This window comes from Mandrillus leucophaeus, unplaced genomic scaffold (genome assembly GCF_000951045.1).
Source record: "Mandrillus leucophaeus isolate KB7577 unplaced genomic scaffold, Mleu.le_1.0 Scaffold97, whole genome shotgun sequence".
Classification (NCBI taxonomy): domain Eukaryota; kingdom Metazoa; phylum Chordata; class Mammalia; order Primates; family Cercopithecidae; genus Mandrillus; species Mandrillus leucophaeus.
This window is the reverse complement of record NW_012110585.1, coordinates 3,730,733-3,746,531: the sequence shown is the minus strand read 5'-3', so window position 1 is coordinate 3,746,531 and position 15,799 is coordinate 3,730,733. Positions and strand designations below refer to the sequence as shown.

Genomic DNA, 15,799 nt, shown 5'->3' with positions numbered 1-15,799 from the left:
GGTGTACCATTTTGCAACCTTTTTGCAGATCTCAATTTTTTCAAAATGTAAAGTAAAAAAACATGTAGCAGATTTAATTGAAACACCATCCAAACCTTCACCAGTATTTGAAAAAAATTAAAATAAGCCCACAGGTTTAAATTATTAGGACTTAAATATATTCAAATTTTATTACTATTGTCTATAGAAATTTAACATTAGCCATCTGTGCAATTGTCCTCTGAGGCAGAGGAACACCATACACAAATATCACACACTAAGAACAGTACCGCATTTGACAAGACTGTTTCTTGATTCAGTAAACCAAGCTTGACAAACTGGCCAACCCAAGGTGAATGATTACAGTTACAGGATATAGATGAAATTATCACTTAGTGAATATTACAAACAATATTAAAATGTTACACAGACTTACAAAAGTTCAGCTTTTTTTTTTTCCCTAAGACTATATGTGTATGTGTGTGTGTGTAGACAGGTTCACAATATAGAAACCTATACCTTACAGCACTCTTGAGGTTTTAGCAAGGCATACATTATAGACACATTTGCCATACAGTGCAATTTTACTGTGTAAGCCATGAATAATAGTGCACTTAAATCCAAGAGTCACATTCAAATATATCAAGAGAACAATCCAAATACCCGGCTATTGAAGAAATACACATTCTTTGTTTTTATAAACTAAGTTCTGCAAGTACAACATGTTTTTGTGTAGATGGTATTAGATCAATAAGGTTTTAAACAATGAGATTTAGGGTATATTTTGTAGAGTAATTCACCTCTCCAAAGATAACGTGCATTGTAAATGTGTTGGCCAGACATACACAGGCAGTGCTGTACAACTCAGTTTTATTACAAATCACAAATATAGTTAATTCTTAGACCTGCAGATGGTTAAAGAGAATGGCTCTAGAAGTCAGTAAATTCTCATCAGAATTACTCTGCAGGACAATGTAGTGTTTACAGTGAGCCTCATTATCTTCCACTAAATTGGGCACAAACTACTGTTCCACAGTGTAGTTCAAGAGCTAGGACATTAAGTTTCTTAAAAAGGATTTAGATAACAAGTTCAGACATTCTAATACCCAGTTCTAGAATTTCAGAGGGTCTCTTCTGGGACTACTGGTTTAAAGGAAGATGCTGTGGACAGTGGATTATAAAGACCAAGCAAAGGTAGAAGCAATTTTATTCAAGAAAATAAAGAAAACTGATACTACAAGAAAGTTATAGTATCAGTATATATTTTATCATCTAAGAATAAATGTAAATGGAGAAATGAGTCTTATAATGTTCTTTAAGATGGTGGGTAACATAAAAATACTATGTGGTAACAACTTAGAATACTAGGTCTGGAGGAGAAGAACAGGCCTAGCCCATGTGAAAGAATAAGCAGTAGCTAATCTATATAGTCTTGAGGTATAGTATAAACCTGGAAAGTTCTCTGAACCTCTTCAGTTCTAAGGGTTGCTCAATTAAAACGACGACAACAACAACAACAACAACAACACTTTATCAAATGTACTGAATGACTTCATTCTCTGATAAATGTCAAAGCCTCCAAAACAGAGGATCAACTATTGTAACTATTGCCCATTTTTGGTCCAGGAAATACCCTTCTGATAAAGAGTGCTCGTAAAACCCTTGTGTTGTTTTCATTCATTCTATCTAGAAGTGGGCAAATACCAAAACCTTTATCCCAGATCAAGGTCTGATAATAAGTGAACCTGATGACCTACTTTAGACTGACAATTCAAACAGCTATTCCCGAAACCAGACAACTACAAGAGTTATGCCTTTAAGCAGAGTTTTCAAAGTGCAACTAAACGTTACTCCTGTTTTTCACTTGAGGAGACTAAATTATGGTCAAATCTTTTCCATGATACTGATTTTTTATTTAACATAAACCAAATACTCACTGAATCAAAGAATAAAATGCCACGAAATTTAATCCTTTAAAACAAAAAGCAATAAAATTCCATCTCTAAGTCAGGTCTTAAAGTTCAAAGAAATGTTTTAAAATCCCTCATATGGGATTTGACATGAATGTCTATTATTGTCCCCCCAAGTCTTCTCAAAAATCACTTTAAAATCTTGCTTTGAGACCCTAAGTTTTCTTGGAAATAAAATACATTTATAGAGTTTTAAACCTATTGAATTTTACTATTTCTGCGTGCTTTCTTCCCATTTAATAAAATCAAAATAAAAATTTTTGACCAAACAATTATTTATTGAAAGGTCCTGCCACCAAAAAAGTTTCAGGTTTTTAAAAATATATAATCAACCAACAATGTTCTTCTGATTAAAAAAAAAAAGTACTTATTTAAATCTGAGGATCCTTATATGTTCGATAAGAGGATTATGATGATCCTTCGTATTTTAAAAATATTCTTTGCAGGGCCTACTTTATGTATCTCCCATATAAAAACCAGCTTTCACTCCACATGAATAGAGAAGATGCTGAATACGCAGGAATCTGATGATCTCTCACGTGATTATTACGGGCTCCTCCGGGGCAATCCGCTTGCTCACTCATTCTGCCACCGTGCTCTTCATTCAAGTGTTTAATGCCACATTTATCAAAGGCAACTCTCCAATGCAACGTTTAACAAGTGTCTTCTCAGGAGTGTATCCATGTCATTTATTCTTCTCATCCAAGAAAGGACGAACTTAACAGTACTACTAAAAACCTCTTCAAATTATATTGATAATGGACTTATTTTTGACAGTTTTTGGCTTTGGGAAAACTCAAATATTTGGATTACCAAATGATACTTTTGAACATACACTGATACCAAAGTTGATTTTTACAACCTGTAAACAGATCTGAAGTTTGGACAATTCCTAATTGTAAATTAATACTAAAATGCAAACTTGCCAAAACAGTATAGATTGTTGTCTCAGTAAGACAGCGCAAACGAAATGCGAATACCGTGCTATGACTGTACTCTGGCTCGCACAGCAAATGTGCATCAGGAAGACGGGTCTACCTTGATGGTACATCATCTCTGCATGACCAGGCCTAATACAAACTCCCTTGCAAGTTTCTACCCATGGAAGCCCTATGGCTGATCAACAGAAGCAGTGGGAGTCACTTCTGGCTTTTTCTTTACTTAGAGACAGGGTCTCACTCTGTTGCTCAGGCTGGAGTGGCCTGATGCGATCATAGCTCACTCAGCCTCAACCTCCTAGGTTCAAGGGATCCTTCTGCCTCAGCTTCCCTAGTGGCTGGGACTATAGGCACACACCACCACACCAGGCTAATGGGAGTCACTTCTAAAGAAAACTCTCTAGATGGTTTTCCTTATACACCTGTTAGCTGAGAAGAAAAGGTTCCTTCATATATAATCTTGAGACAAAAAGAGAAGAAAACAAAAAGGTCAGCTGTATTAACAGGCATATCAAGCAATTTTGAGGGACCACAAAAGAACGAGGGCTGTTTCTTTCTTTCTTTTTTTTTTTTTACAAAACTAAGATAGACATTCCACACAATGCAGAGCTATGAGAACATCTCTTATGCTCCTTGCCATGGGATTTTAAAGCTCCAAGGTTCATAACTACAGCAAAGAAAGTAAGTCAAAAATAAACTGAGCTTAAAGAAGGCAGCAGGCAAATTTTCCCAAAGAGACTGTGGACTGTGGGCTGCTGTGTAGCCTTTGCTACAAGGCTGAGGAAGCAGAAGAAAGATGAAACTTGGGCAACTGGTGATGAAAAGTATTTGCCATTTTCAAAGGCTTCTCAGTGTGGCCATAGATTTTGCTAGTCGATTTTTAAAAAACAGTATTTTTAGCTCAACACACAGCTCTAAAGCAGAGTTCAGTGTAGTGTGTTCTCTTCTTAATGGTTATATACAGATGGTATGGAAATGGTTTTAAAGATTACTCATAAACTACCCTTTTAAAGAAAAACTAGAATTGGTTGTATTTGTTAAAATGAACAATGTCACCAAACAGAAGTGTAGGAGGGAAATACCGAACCACAAACATGTGGCGTTGCAGGCACAGACTAGCAGAGCGCGAATACGGCCATCACTGTTTCTCCAACACTGAAACACTCAAACACGTTTCTGAGGTTTCAAACACAGAGCTATATTACATTCATAAACTTCCCCCTCCACTTAAGTTGTATTTGCCTAACGCATGATGGACAAATCAATAGAGCCAAAATAAATTTGCAAAAGGCTCAGGTCAACATGAAAATTTTAACCTTAGTATTAGTAAACTCTTAGAATACTTACAAATTAAAAAAAAACCGCACACAATAAAACACACATACGCATACAAACCAGTGCAATAAGAACTTTAGACAAGGGCGGTGCAACTCTGGTTTAAGAAAACCGTATTTGTAACTTGATTATAACAAATGAACTCTATTCTAGATGATGGTTTAATTTTACAACCAGCATTTGATACACATTGTATATGTATGGTCCAAACCTGAAAACCAATTCAACAGTAACAATTCTCAATCAGTAACAAATTCCTTCTTTAATTCTATATTGCACATACTTTTAGTGTCTACGTTAAAATAAATTTAACTCTTCTTAATGTAAATATCAGAGGACCATACCTATCACCCTTGTAGAAATAATTTACCTTGAATAACAGATTTTCCTTTCTTGACAAACAAGAATGAGAATAGATTCAGCTTCATGAGTCCAAAACTATTTTAAAGCAAATGGCTATTTTATGTGAAAGACACTGGAAATGGCTAGTTCAACACAAAATCCTTGGTTTATCAATTGCTGCCATTTTGAAAAACATTTCTATGGTAAGAGTGTTTAAAAGTCTGACCCTTTTTTTAAACCACCAAATAGTCCCTAGAGAGATTACCTGTCTCCTTGGCTGCTCTGGAATGCTGCCTGGAGAGTGGACACAGAGAAAAAGCTTTGGATAAAATGGCATGAAACACAAATGGCATTAAATAGGTCATCTATTTCACATAAAAATAAAATGACTAGCACCTCCTCCCGGCTCCCAAAGTGACAGGGCCTAACAGGCCACATGAAACGTGAGTTACGATAGTAAGTTTCATTATTCATACAGTATTGAGAAATCCATTACATTAGAGGGGACCCACGTCTAAAGCCTTCACTTCAAGGCTACTGTGTAAAAGTGAACTGAAGGGCACAAGGAGAGAACGGCGGACACGGGCCCAGGAAGGTCCTTGCAAACGGTGCGAGGAGACCTTTCAGGGACTCTCTTGCATCCCATCTTCTGTTTCCAGTTCTGCCAACTGCCTTCTAAGGATGTTGACTTTTGCTTGTAATTCCTTATTATATTCAATGATGTTAACCATTTCTTCGTATGCTTCATCCAAATACTTAGAGGACCTATTCCAACGTAGGAAAATACCTATTGAATCCAGGAATGGAAAACACAAGGAAGAAAGGTATAAACACTGGATTAAAATTATATTTGTGGATAAGATATAATTTACGTATTATACATTCTTTTTTCTTTTGTTGCCACAACTCACATCTGTGTTTTATTATAATCTAAAATATACAGGAATCTTGAGGTACTTAAAAGGATGCAACTGAATACAATATCTGAGAAGTCACTACTTGCATGTATATGCTCACTGATTCTTCAGAAACATCCCACAAAATTATCAAATAGATCCAAACACCATTCTACGATATATTCAGGAAAACAAGATGATAATTTACAATGTCATAAATTTTCCAATTTCACAATATAAATCATTTATAATTATAGAATTTTGCTCAGACATGTAAGATCCCTTAAATGTGTTAAAACATTTTCACCAGAAAAGTGACAACTATGGTAAAAGCAGAACCACATATGTTGTTATTTGAAAGCCTGAACTGTAGCCCATGCGCTCACACACCTCTCTCCCTGTTACGTGAGAGGCAATCTTTCAATTCTGCAGGCAATTGCTTCTTTCCCCAAATAATAATAATTATCCTTTTATTATGAACCAAAAGGAAATATTTTCTCCTCTCCATAGGCCTATGTTAACTGTACCACACCAAAATAATGCCTTACAGATACTCAAGGAAGGAGGCATGAAAACCTTCCAGGCTGCACCACGTCAGCTGGCAAGTTCACAAAGGTTTTATGATTCATTAAAACACTCTACAAACCAAACTGCCTGGGTTCTAATGAGCCCTTCTATGCAGGTCCCAACGTCAGGCTCTATCAGAAAGGGAAAGCAGAACCACAGCGTAAAGCCTGACCCGCCCATGTTGATTCTTCTAATTCAGGAATTACTAAATATTAATGGTTAGCTGTGATGTAAATTTAAACAGCAGAGAGGCATTTTAAGGCCGAAGAGCAGTCTCATCCAACATATATGCCTACCATTGGATTTTACCTAATAGAGAGCTTCTTTCTCCCAGCTCTAGGTTGAGGAGCATGAAACACATACTGAAACTCTGGCATGGCAGGACTTAATCCACAGAACAAGGATTTCATCCCATTACTTATCTCTAAGCTCCACAAGGAGGTTTGGTACAAAGCAATTAAATCATCCTTCAGGCCACTCAGCTCCCAATAGGGGTTTTCTTCTGAACAGCTACGCTCATTTCAGTTATTAAACATGACAGTGGCTTTTAGGTACGTTGTCCCAGAAGTCCTAAATGGGAAGAATACTGTAACCTCTCATTTAAGAGATCACAAACCCTGTACTGTGACTGTGACAACAATCACGAAAGTAAGCAAAGAGAAGTTCTGAGCAGTCACCATTCCTTCACAAATCAAAGCACTAAAGCTCACACCCAGAACCTCAAGACCATCTAAGGCCATTTCCCCACAATGCTAACTAGGGGACGCTTCAATAGATAAGATTAGAAGCATGAACTGAGGTGGAAGGAAGCCACTAATGGCAGATAAGCCAAGAGGAACTAGATGTGACAGCTGACATCCAGAGAAGAGACAGAAACTGACTCGGTCTCAGACTGAGAGGACAAAGCAATCTGAGAGGCGTTTCCACAAACGGCAAATAGTTTTCCACACACGAATTGCCTTTGGGAGTATAACATCCTAGAACACAGCCTAACAACTGGCATTAATGGTAATTCGGTTTAATTTACCAAACAGCTACCATTCTTGTTGCGTATACTTTATGCTGTTAAATATAAACATGAATAAATGTGTGCTTATTATCTTCAAACTAACTTTAAAAAATTAAATGGTATTTCAGAGTCTTTGTTTAATGAAAAACTATACAGTTTAGATAGATTTGGGTTATTTTTATTTTTATTTTTTTGAGAAAGTCTTGCTGTGTTACCCTGGCTAGAGTGCAGTGGTGTCATCTCTGCTCACTGCAACCTCTGCCTCCCAGATTCAAGTGATTCTCCTGCCTCAGCCTCCAGAAGTAGCTGGAACTATGGACTTGCACCACCCAATTGGCCTGGCTAATTTTTGTATTTTTAGTAGAGACGGGGTTTCACCATGTTGGCCAGGCTGGTCTTGAACTTCTGACCTCAAGGGATCCACTCACCTCAGCCTCCCAATGTGCTGGGATTATAGGTGTGAGCCACCACACCTGGCCAGATTTTGGTTATTTTTTAATTAACAAGCTTCAATACTTAAGGGGCTAAGCTTCAGTAGTTGGAAAAAATCAGTATATATAAAAAAATCTACTTTAGACTAGATTTAAAAATGAAGCATATAGTCCCATAAGAACAGTGAAATATCTGTGTTACTGCATTCATGGTATTTTGTACCCATTTATAGAAACTTACTGGAATGCCCGGCCATGCAACTCTTTAATACCGTTTAATACATGAACCTAGCCTAATGACTGCTTAATTAAGGGACAGAAACCCTCCCTGAGGAGCTTACAATTTATTCATGTCCCAACCACCTACCAACTCTCTTAGGCAAAGAGTAATATACTTTCTTATCTAGAAAAAATATCCAACATAAACAGCAATGTAAAGAAACACTGTTAATTTCTCAATGGGAACTGAAAACAAAAAAAGTGTGGCTAGCTAACTGATTTGAAAGAGAGAACCATGCCCACATTGAGAATGACAATTCACACAGGTCTGAGGGCCACGTCCGGCTCACCATCTTCATATATCACCAACAGCACACACCCACAGGCAGCCGCGTGTACACCTGACCGTTAGGAAGTTTGCAAAGGATGCGCGGTTTACCTTCCCACAGCGGAAGACTCTGCGGAGCAACTGAAGGCCAGATGACAAGGTTGTTGGCTTCAAACAGGGGGTTGGTGAATTTACTCAGCTCACCGGGCTGATTGACCCAGGACCACAAAGACATCGTCTTCTGCTGTAGCTTCAACTTACACCTGCTCAAGAGAGAACACTGCCATTCAAGTAATTCATTTATAACCACCATTATTAAGTGCTCCTCTTACTAGGACGATTTCTTCTCAGCATGGCAGAAGACAGAAGGTAAGACTTTTAGTAGAGAAACAAAATGTTGAAAAATAAATAGATTTGTCAAAAAGCTCAACCGGCATTAGAACTCTCAACAACAACCAAACAAAGAGTATTTTACAGGCTTCCAAGAAGCTGGCAGGAGGATAAAAACAGAGTCTGGTCACATCAGCTTTGGTGTTAAACCTTAACCCAGAGAACGTGACTGTACACAAAAGTCCTTTGTTGTATGTGGTATTCTATTTTAATTAAAAATAGCTAAGTATTAAAAAAACTAACCTTTTTGTTTCTGAGAAGCCTACAATATAAACATAAAAATTAGACACTTTCGACATTTATGTCCTATTTATTTTTATAGTTTCCGTAAGAAAGGGCTTGTTGTGCAGAAACAAACAGGATAGCTTACAAATATGAATGCCTGGATAGACCCCAGGGTCTTTATTATTCACATTGTTTGATAACCACTCTCTAATTTGTTTTTTTTTTTTAATTTAATTTTTCCATAAGTTATTGGGGAACAGGTGGTATTTGGTTACATGAGTAAGTTCTGTAGTGGTGATCTGTGAGATTCTGGTGTACCCATCACCTGAGCAGTATACACTGAACCCTATCTGTCGTCTTTCATCCCTCGTCCCCCTTCCATTACCTCCCCCACGACCCCAAAGTCCACTGTATCCTTCTTATGCCCATATTAATATTAAAAATGGAGGTTGAGTCAAATTTTAAACAAAACTTAAAATTCTTTAGAGACTTAGCTTTTAGGGAAAATAAATTACATGTACATAAAATACAGATTGTCAAACATGAAAAATCAATGCGAATCTTGATGTAAATATATATTTAATCTATATCCACATACAATGAACAGGATTCATAATAATTCTAAAACTCTGGAACACTCTTTATCCTGTAATGAACTGTCAGAGAAGGATTAACAGTCGATTGGCATGTTTTAGAAAAAAATATATTTTAACACAGATTGAAAGACAGCCTGTGGTAAACCTTACATCAACCAAAAAGATAATACATTCAATTCTCATAAGAATTTATTTAAATTGAAATTTTATTATAAAGTCAGTTTTGTCTCTGAAACCACATTATTTATGAGCTATGTGCAACTTAGTGCATTCTTTTTGAGCAAGCAATAAAAATAATCCACATAGTCACAGAGCCTATGTGGCACTGGACTTTAACTGCTGGGATAGCATGTCCCACGCTATGTTCCCAGGAACCAGGGATGACAAGGACAGGACATTCTTGTATCCACTGCCTCCAGCCCTGTGCCCCCTGCCCATGGCCGGCCAACCACTGAACTTGTTCTGGCTGAGCCTGACACCACTTCAGAATCCTTCCCATTCAGCATTGCTGGCAGCCTCTACCAACTGGGAAGCAGAATGGGAATCTATTTTGATCCCTTCTTGAAAGCTAGTCCTGAGGATATTAACAGGTATAACACCAAAAAAAAATTCATCGTCAAACACATTTCTTAAATGGTGAATTAAAATTATATACACTGCTTTACTGAAGGGTGTCTTAAGCCTTTAATGATTATGTGTTTGTGACCCTCTAAGTGGAGACGATATTATGCACATTCTCCAAACTTCCTTGGCTATAGAAATTGCCAATCCCTCCTGTCCCTCCCTGCCAGAGTACAGTCCAGGGCTAAACAGCACATGCTTTAGAAAACGGTGGCTGCCAGCAATGAGGCAAGGAAGCCTGGTGATTGTACCCTAAGGAGATTATCAGGCAACCTCCCTGAAAAATCATTCTGATGTCAATCTTCTAAATGAACCTATACACTTGATGGTGCCTGGGCTGGGAGGTGAGTTTGTTACTCTGGGCCTGAGGACAGTTTCTAGGTGTAACAAAGTCTAAAGCAAGAGGGGGAAGACCTGTAATCTAGGCCAGGGATCCCCAAACCCCAGGCCATGGACCAGTAAGGGTCCATGGCCTGTTAGGAACCAGCTACACAGCAGGAGGTGAGTGGCAGGTGAGCGTGTATTGCCACCTCCTGTCAGATCAGCAGCAGCATTAGATTCTCACAGGAGCGCAAACCCTACTGGGAGCCGCGCGTGTGGGGGATCTAGGGTGTGCCTTTATGAGAATTCTCCTTATGAGAATCTAATGCCTGATGATCTGAGGTGGAACAGTTTCACCCCAAAACCATCACCAATCCTGCCGCCACCCAGTCCACAGAAAAGTTGTCTTCCACGAAACCGGTCCCTGGTGCCAAAATGGTTGGGGATCACTGCTCTAGGCCACACTTTTGATGACCAACTGGCTGTACGTCCTGGGAAAAGTCACTTAACTTCTCTGGATCTTACTTTCTTAATAAAATTAGAGGGAAGAGCTAAATTATAAATTAAGGCTTTTTCCACATGTAAGATACTATGATCCTATGTTAAGAAATTAACATTTAAAATGGTTGCCCCTTAATTCATGTATGGACTAATTTTAATCTAACAGAACAAAGTCTAGGACATGCTCTCACCTAGCATGAGATTGTCTCATAATAAGAATATACTTCAGGTCATTTAACTTATAATTAACTGTAGCCTTAGATTTGGCTCTAACTTTAACATAGAGCCAAATCGTGGTCTCCTAGGAGATTTTGGCTACTTAGAAAGTAGCCAAAACAAGGGAAAAGGAAAGGTCCCCACATGAGCAGCGTACTCACCTTTCACTTTCGTTGTTGCCCAGAAATGTTCCAAACTGTGAAGCATAAGCATGCTCAAAGAGCATGATGAGGAAATTCTCATTAAATTCAAAAGAACAGGGAAACTGACGAAGGATCTGCCACACGCAGTCCAAGAAGAGAAGAAATACAGGAGCCTCCCACTTCTGCTTGGTGTTACAGTAGGCTGACTGTGCACAGCGCTGCTGGAACGGGTGGCCAGCCTGGGGGAAGATGGAGGCGTGACAGTCATATCCTGGTGAGATCGCATGACAGAGCATTCTACTGACACCACTACACACAATCACAGAACTGACACCACTACACACAATTACAGTGACACTCCTAGTACCTGGAACATCATATAATTAGGGTAGCTGTTGTACAGATTAATGATTTCTTGGTATAAAATAAATAGTTGCAGCAACTAAGGAAAAAGACACACTTCCAAATCCTTAATGAGGCTGTGCAGCTAAGGTGTGACCACAGGAACTGCATTGCCCTTGGAATATCCTATGGAAGAATAACGAACTTAAGTAATAATAAACTTACAAAATAAACCTTTCTAGGTCTACAAAATCTGGAGCAAAATCAAAGAACATAAGCTCTCAGTACAAACAAAGAATCATCATCACCTCTATCTAACGCTGTAGATTGTCTTGTACACCATACAAACCTCACCCTAAGTGGAGACAGATATGGAACTCTGATCAACTTTATAATGTCAGCTCTGACAGTAAATCTCTAATTATATATGAAAAGTTATTGTGTTGAAAGATCTTTATGAGTACTTTTCTACTGGAGATAAAGCTGTCCTTAATTACCCTCTTCTCCCAAAAAGAATGGCAAGAGTCTGCCATCTACTGACCAAAGTAAATTTAAGACTCATTTGACTGTCTTGTTCAGAACCCAAATACTGACCTTAACACGAATCATACTCTGCTAGGAATTTCACAGATCTGCTTTGTCTCTGGGTCTTTCTGCTACTGTGTGTGACAAAGGTAATGCCACAGAAATTTTACAGTGGTTCATAGAATTTTGATATCCATTAAAATAACATATAAATAAGTCAGTCACACTCATTTGTCTGTCTACTATGCACCATGAGGAATATAGCTCAACAGATTTTCGTCAAATATGGAGCATAAACTTAGGATGGTCTGACTTAAACAGAGGTAAGGTCAGTTGTCAGGCAGGGTGGACATGGTGTACGTAACAACATTAGTACATAATAAATGTGAACTGTAACCAGAGGGCAAGATATTCTTTTTGCCAGAAAAACATCTGCTTTCAAGATATGTAAGCATTTGTGTTCAAATACAATCATTTACCAGGTTACACAGTAAAAATATATTCAAAAGCAATCTCCGTGGAGGATAGCAATCCCCGTTATGAATGAGACCTTTATTTTGGTAGCCATCCAACATTACATGATTCAGTTTTCTCTGTGAAGGAAGCTTCACAGGGTGGAGCAGCATGAGCAAAAGGCAGAGGGGGCTAAAGTGCTTTCCTTGCAACTACAGACCCCACTCCCCATTCCCCGACTGCTTATGTCTTTGATCCATCAAGACCCAGCTTCTGGGAGACCGCACTATGCTTCTCATTCTTTGTATTTCTCCTGTATGTGACAAAGCACAGCCAACAAGAGTTTGCCAAGTGAAGGAGGTGTCAAGTGAGGAATACAGGCAAAGAGACATCCAGAAACGAGGAGAAGACAGATTAACTGGCCTGCAGGAAATTAAACACACCATTTAGAAATTTTAATCAATCAGAAATTCACACATTATGTCAGCTACCACACAAACCAGGATCACAGCATCAATGAGCAGTTCCTCTGTGAATCAAACAGCTCTTCTCACCTGTAGCCACTCTCTTTCAATCAGGGCCTCAAAACCACGAATGGTCCTGCTTCTTGGCTCCAAGATGATCTGGGCCAGGGAGGTCACCTGGAGTGTGGAATCAGTTCCTTCTGTTCCATGAATCAATATTGATGCTCCTTCCCTGATAGGAAAATCAGGGAAGAGTACAAATGGGAAATGCCCAACATGGTCAATGAACTCTGTTAGCAGCAAGCGTTTATTGAGTACAACATTTTAGTCTACTGAGTCCGGTCTATTCAGTGTATTGAGTACAACATTCTGCTCTGACTTGTAGAGTTCAGAATCTAAATCTAAGGCACACGATAGATAAGTTTCTCTTGGGAAAAAATACGACTATAATGAATCCCAAATTTCACATGGCAAGACCTCTTTAAGTTGTAACCAATTTCATAGAAGCTTTCAGCTGAATTTTTCTTTCCTTTTACAAAACCAAAAAGCAGTTCTTACCACAGAAGGCATTTACCCTTTCCGCTTTAATCATTGTTAAAGCCTCTTCTCATCAAACCTACAGACATACACTAAAATTATTTTTCTGACTTTGACTCTACCTTTCCACCATCAGCTGACTATAAGGACACCTTCAGAAACTGTAATTCAATCTGGAAAATGAGACCTAGACCACACTTTGAGAAACATGACAACAGGAAAAAAACAAACATAAAACTGTCAATCTAGAAAGTCAGTGGTAAAGATACCACTGCATCATGAGACTCATAAGTGTCTGGAACCCCGTTATTCTAAAGAGAATGAAAGAAAACACCAAAACTAAATTTACTACATCTTCTCCCCTCCCCTTCTTCCGCCTTTCTGTTGAAACAATGAAGGAAACTTTGGAAAAATAAAAATCACCACCTTCACACAAAAGCTTCCAGTTTGGTTACTACTGTCAGTTTTTACCCATGTACATACATACTACATAGAGCTTTAATAAGAGGCAATTTCCTCTATTCTCACTCTTATTCTACACTCGTAGCCTTCCATGTTTGTACGTCATCTTCAGAACTAGGATATTAACAGTCGCAGGCACAGCTCATTCACGGAGCTTCCCTTGGTTGCTCTTCACAGATACTGCATTTTCCACAAATGGAAGGTTTGCAGCTATCCTGTGTCAAGCAAGTATGTTGGCACCCATTTTCCAACAGCATGTTTTACTTTGTGTCTCTGTCTCATTTAGGTAATTCTCACAATATTTCAAAATTTTTCATTATTATTACAACTGTTACGGTGATCTGTGATCAGTGATCTTTGATGTTACTACTGCAAGTTTTGAGGGCATCACGAACCACGTCCATATAAGACAGTGAACTTAATCGACAAATGCTGTGTGTGCTCTCACTGCTCCACTAACCACCTGTTACTTTGACTCTCTCTCTTTAGGGACACTCTCTATTCCCGGAATCATAACAATATTGACATTAGGCTGGCCAATTAATAACCCTACAATGGCCTGGTAAGTGTTCAAATGAAAGGAAGAGTAGCATGTCTCATTTTAGATCAAAAGCTAGAAACGATTAAGCTTAGTGAGAAAGGCATGTCAAAAGCTGAGACAGGCCAAAAGCTGGGCCTCCTGCTCTAGTTAACCAAGCTGTGAATGCAAAGGAAAAGTTCTTGATGGAAATTAAAAGTGCTTCTCCAGCGAACACATAAATGATACAGTGACACAGCCTTACTGCTCACATGGAGAAAGCCTGAGTGGTCTGGATAGAAGATCAAACCAGCTGCAATATTCCCGTAAGCCAAAGCCTAATCCAGAGCAAGGCCTGCACTCTCCTCCATTCTACAAGGTTCTATGAAGGCTGAGAGAGGTGAGGAAGCTGTAGAAGAAAAGTTGGAAACTAGCAGAGGCTGGTTCATGAGGTTTAAGGAAAGAAGCCATCTCCCTCTAACACACAAGTGCAAGGCGAAGCAGGAAGTGCCGCAAGCAGAAGCTATAGCGAAGACCATTGATAAAGGCAGTCCACTAAACAATGGACTTTCAGTGTAGATGAAATGGCCTTATGTTGGAAGAAGATGCCATCTAGAACTTTCATAGCTAGAGAGGAACAATCAGTGCCTGCTTTCAAAGGACAGGTTAACTCTCTTGTTAGGGAAAAAATGCAGCTGGTGACTTTAAGCTGAAGCCAGTGATCATTTGCAATTTTGAAAATCCTAGGGGCCCTAAGGGTTATGCTAAATCTACTCTGCCTGTGCTCTATAAATGGAACAATGAATCCTGGATGACAGCACGCCTGTTTACAGCATGGTTTACTGAATAGTTTAAGTCCACTGTTGAGACCTACTGCTCAGAAGAAAAGATTCCTTTCAAAACATCACTGCTCACTGACAATGCACCTGGTCACTTAAGAGCTCTGATGGAGAGGTACAAGGAGATGAATGTTGTTTTTGTGCCTGCTAAAACAACATCTATTCTGCAGGCCATGGATCAAAGAGTAATTTCAACTTTCAAGTTTTATTTTAAGGTCATAGCTGCCCTAGCTAGTGATTTCTCTGGTGGTTCTGGACAAAGTAAATGGAAAACTTTCTGTAAAGAATTCACATTTCTAGATGCCATTAAAAACATCTGTGATTCACGGGAGGAGGTTAAAAACATCAACGTCAACAGGAGTTTGGAAGAAGTTGATTCCAGATCTCATGGATACTTTGAGGGGCATAAGACTTTACTGGAGAAGTCACTGCAGATGTTACGGAAATAGCAAAAGAACTAGAATTAGAAGTGGAACCCGAAGGTGGGGCATAGTGGCTCATTCCTGTAACCCCAGTACTTAGGGAGACCAAGGCAGGAAGATTGCCTGAAGCCAGGAGTTTGAGGTTACAGTGAGCTATGACTGTGCCACTGCACTCCAGCTTGGGTGACAGAGGGAAAGACTGTCTCTAAAA

At 38.9% G+C, this 15,799-nt stretch overlaps 1 protein-coding gene across 1 annotated transcript in view; it reads right to left on the bottom strand.

Annotated features, from left to right (window-relative positions):
• Nucleotides 1–2,780: 2,780 nt before the first annotated feature.
• The window catches only part of MTMR9 (myotubularin related protein 9), a 40,877-nt gene continuing 27,858 nt past the window's right edge, over nucleotides 2,781–15,799 (bottom strand). The window contains exons 8-11 of the mRNA XM_011970744.1: nucleotides 12,902–13,043; nucleotides 11,046–11,266; nucleotides 8,126–8,277; nucleotides 2,781–5,351 (exon numbers count right to left, since the gene is read on the bottom strand). Of these exons, the coding sequence (XP_011826134.1) occupies nucleotides 5,188–5,351; nucleotides 8,126–8,277; nucleotides 11,046–11,266; nucleotides 12,902–13,043 (679 nt within the window). The 3' untranslated portion in view covers nucleotides 2,781–5,187. The remainder of the gene's footprint in view (nucleotides 5,352–8,125; nucleotides 8,278–11,045; nucleotides 11,267–12,901; nucleotides 13,044–15,799) is intronic.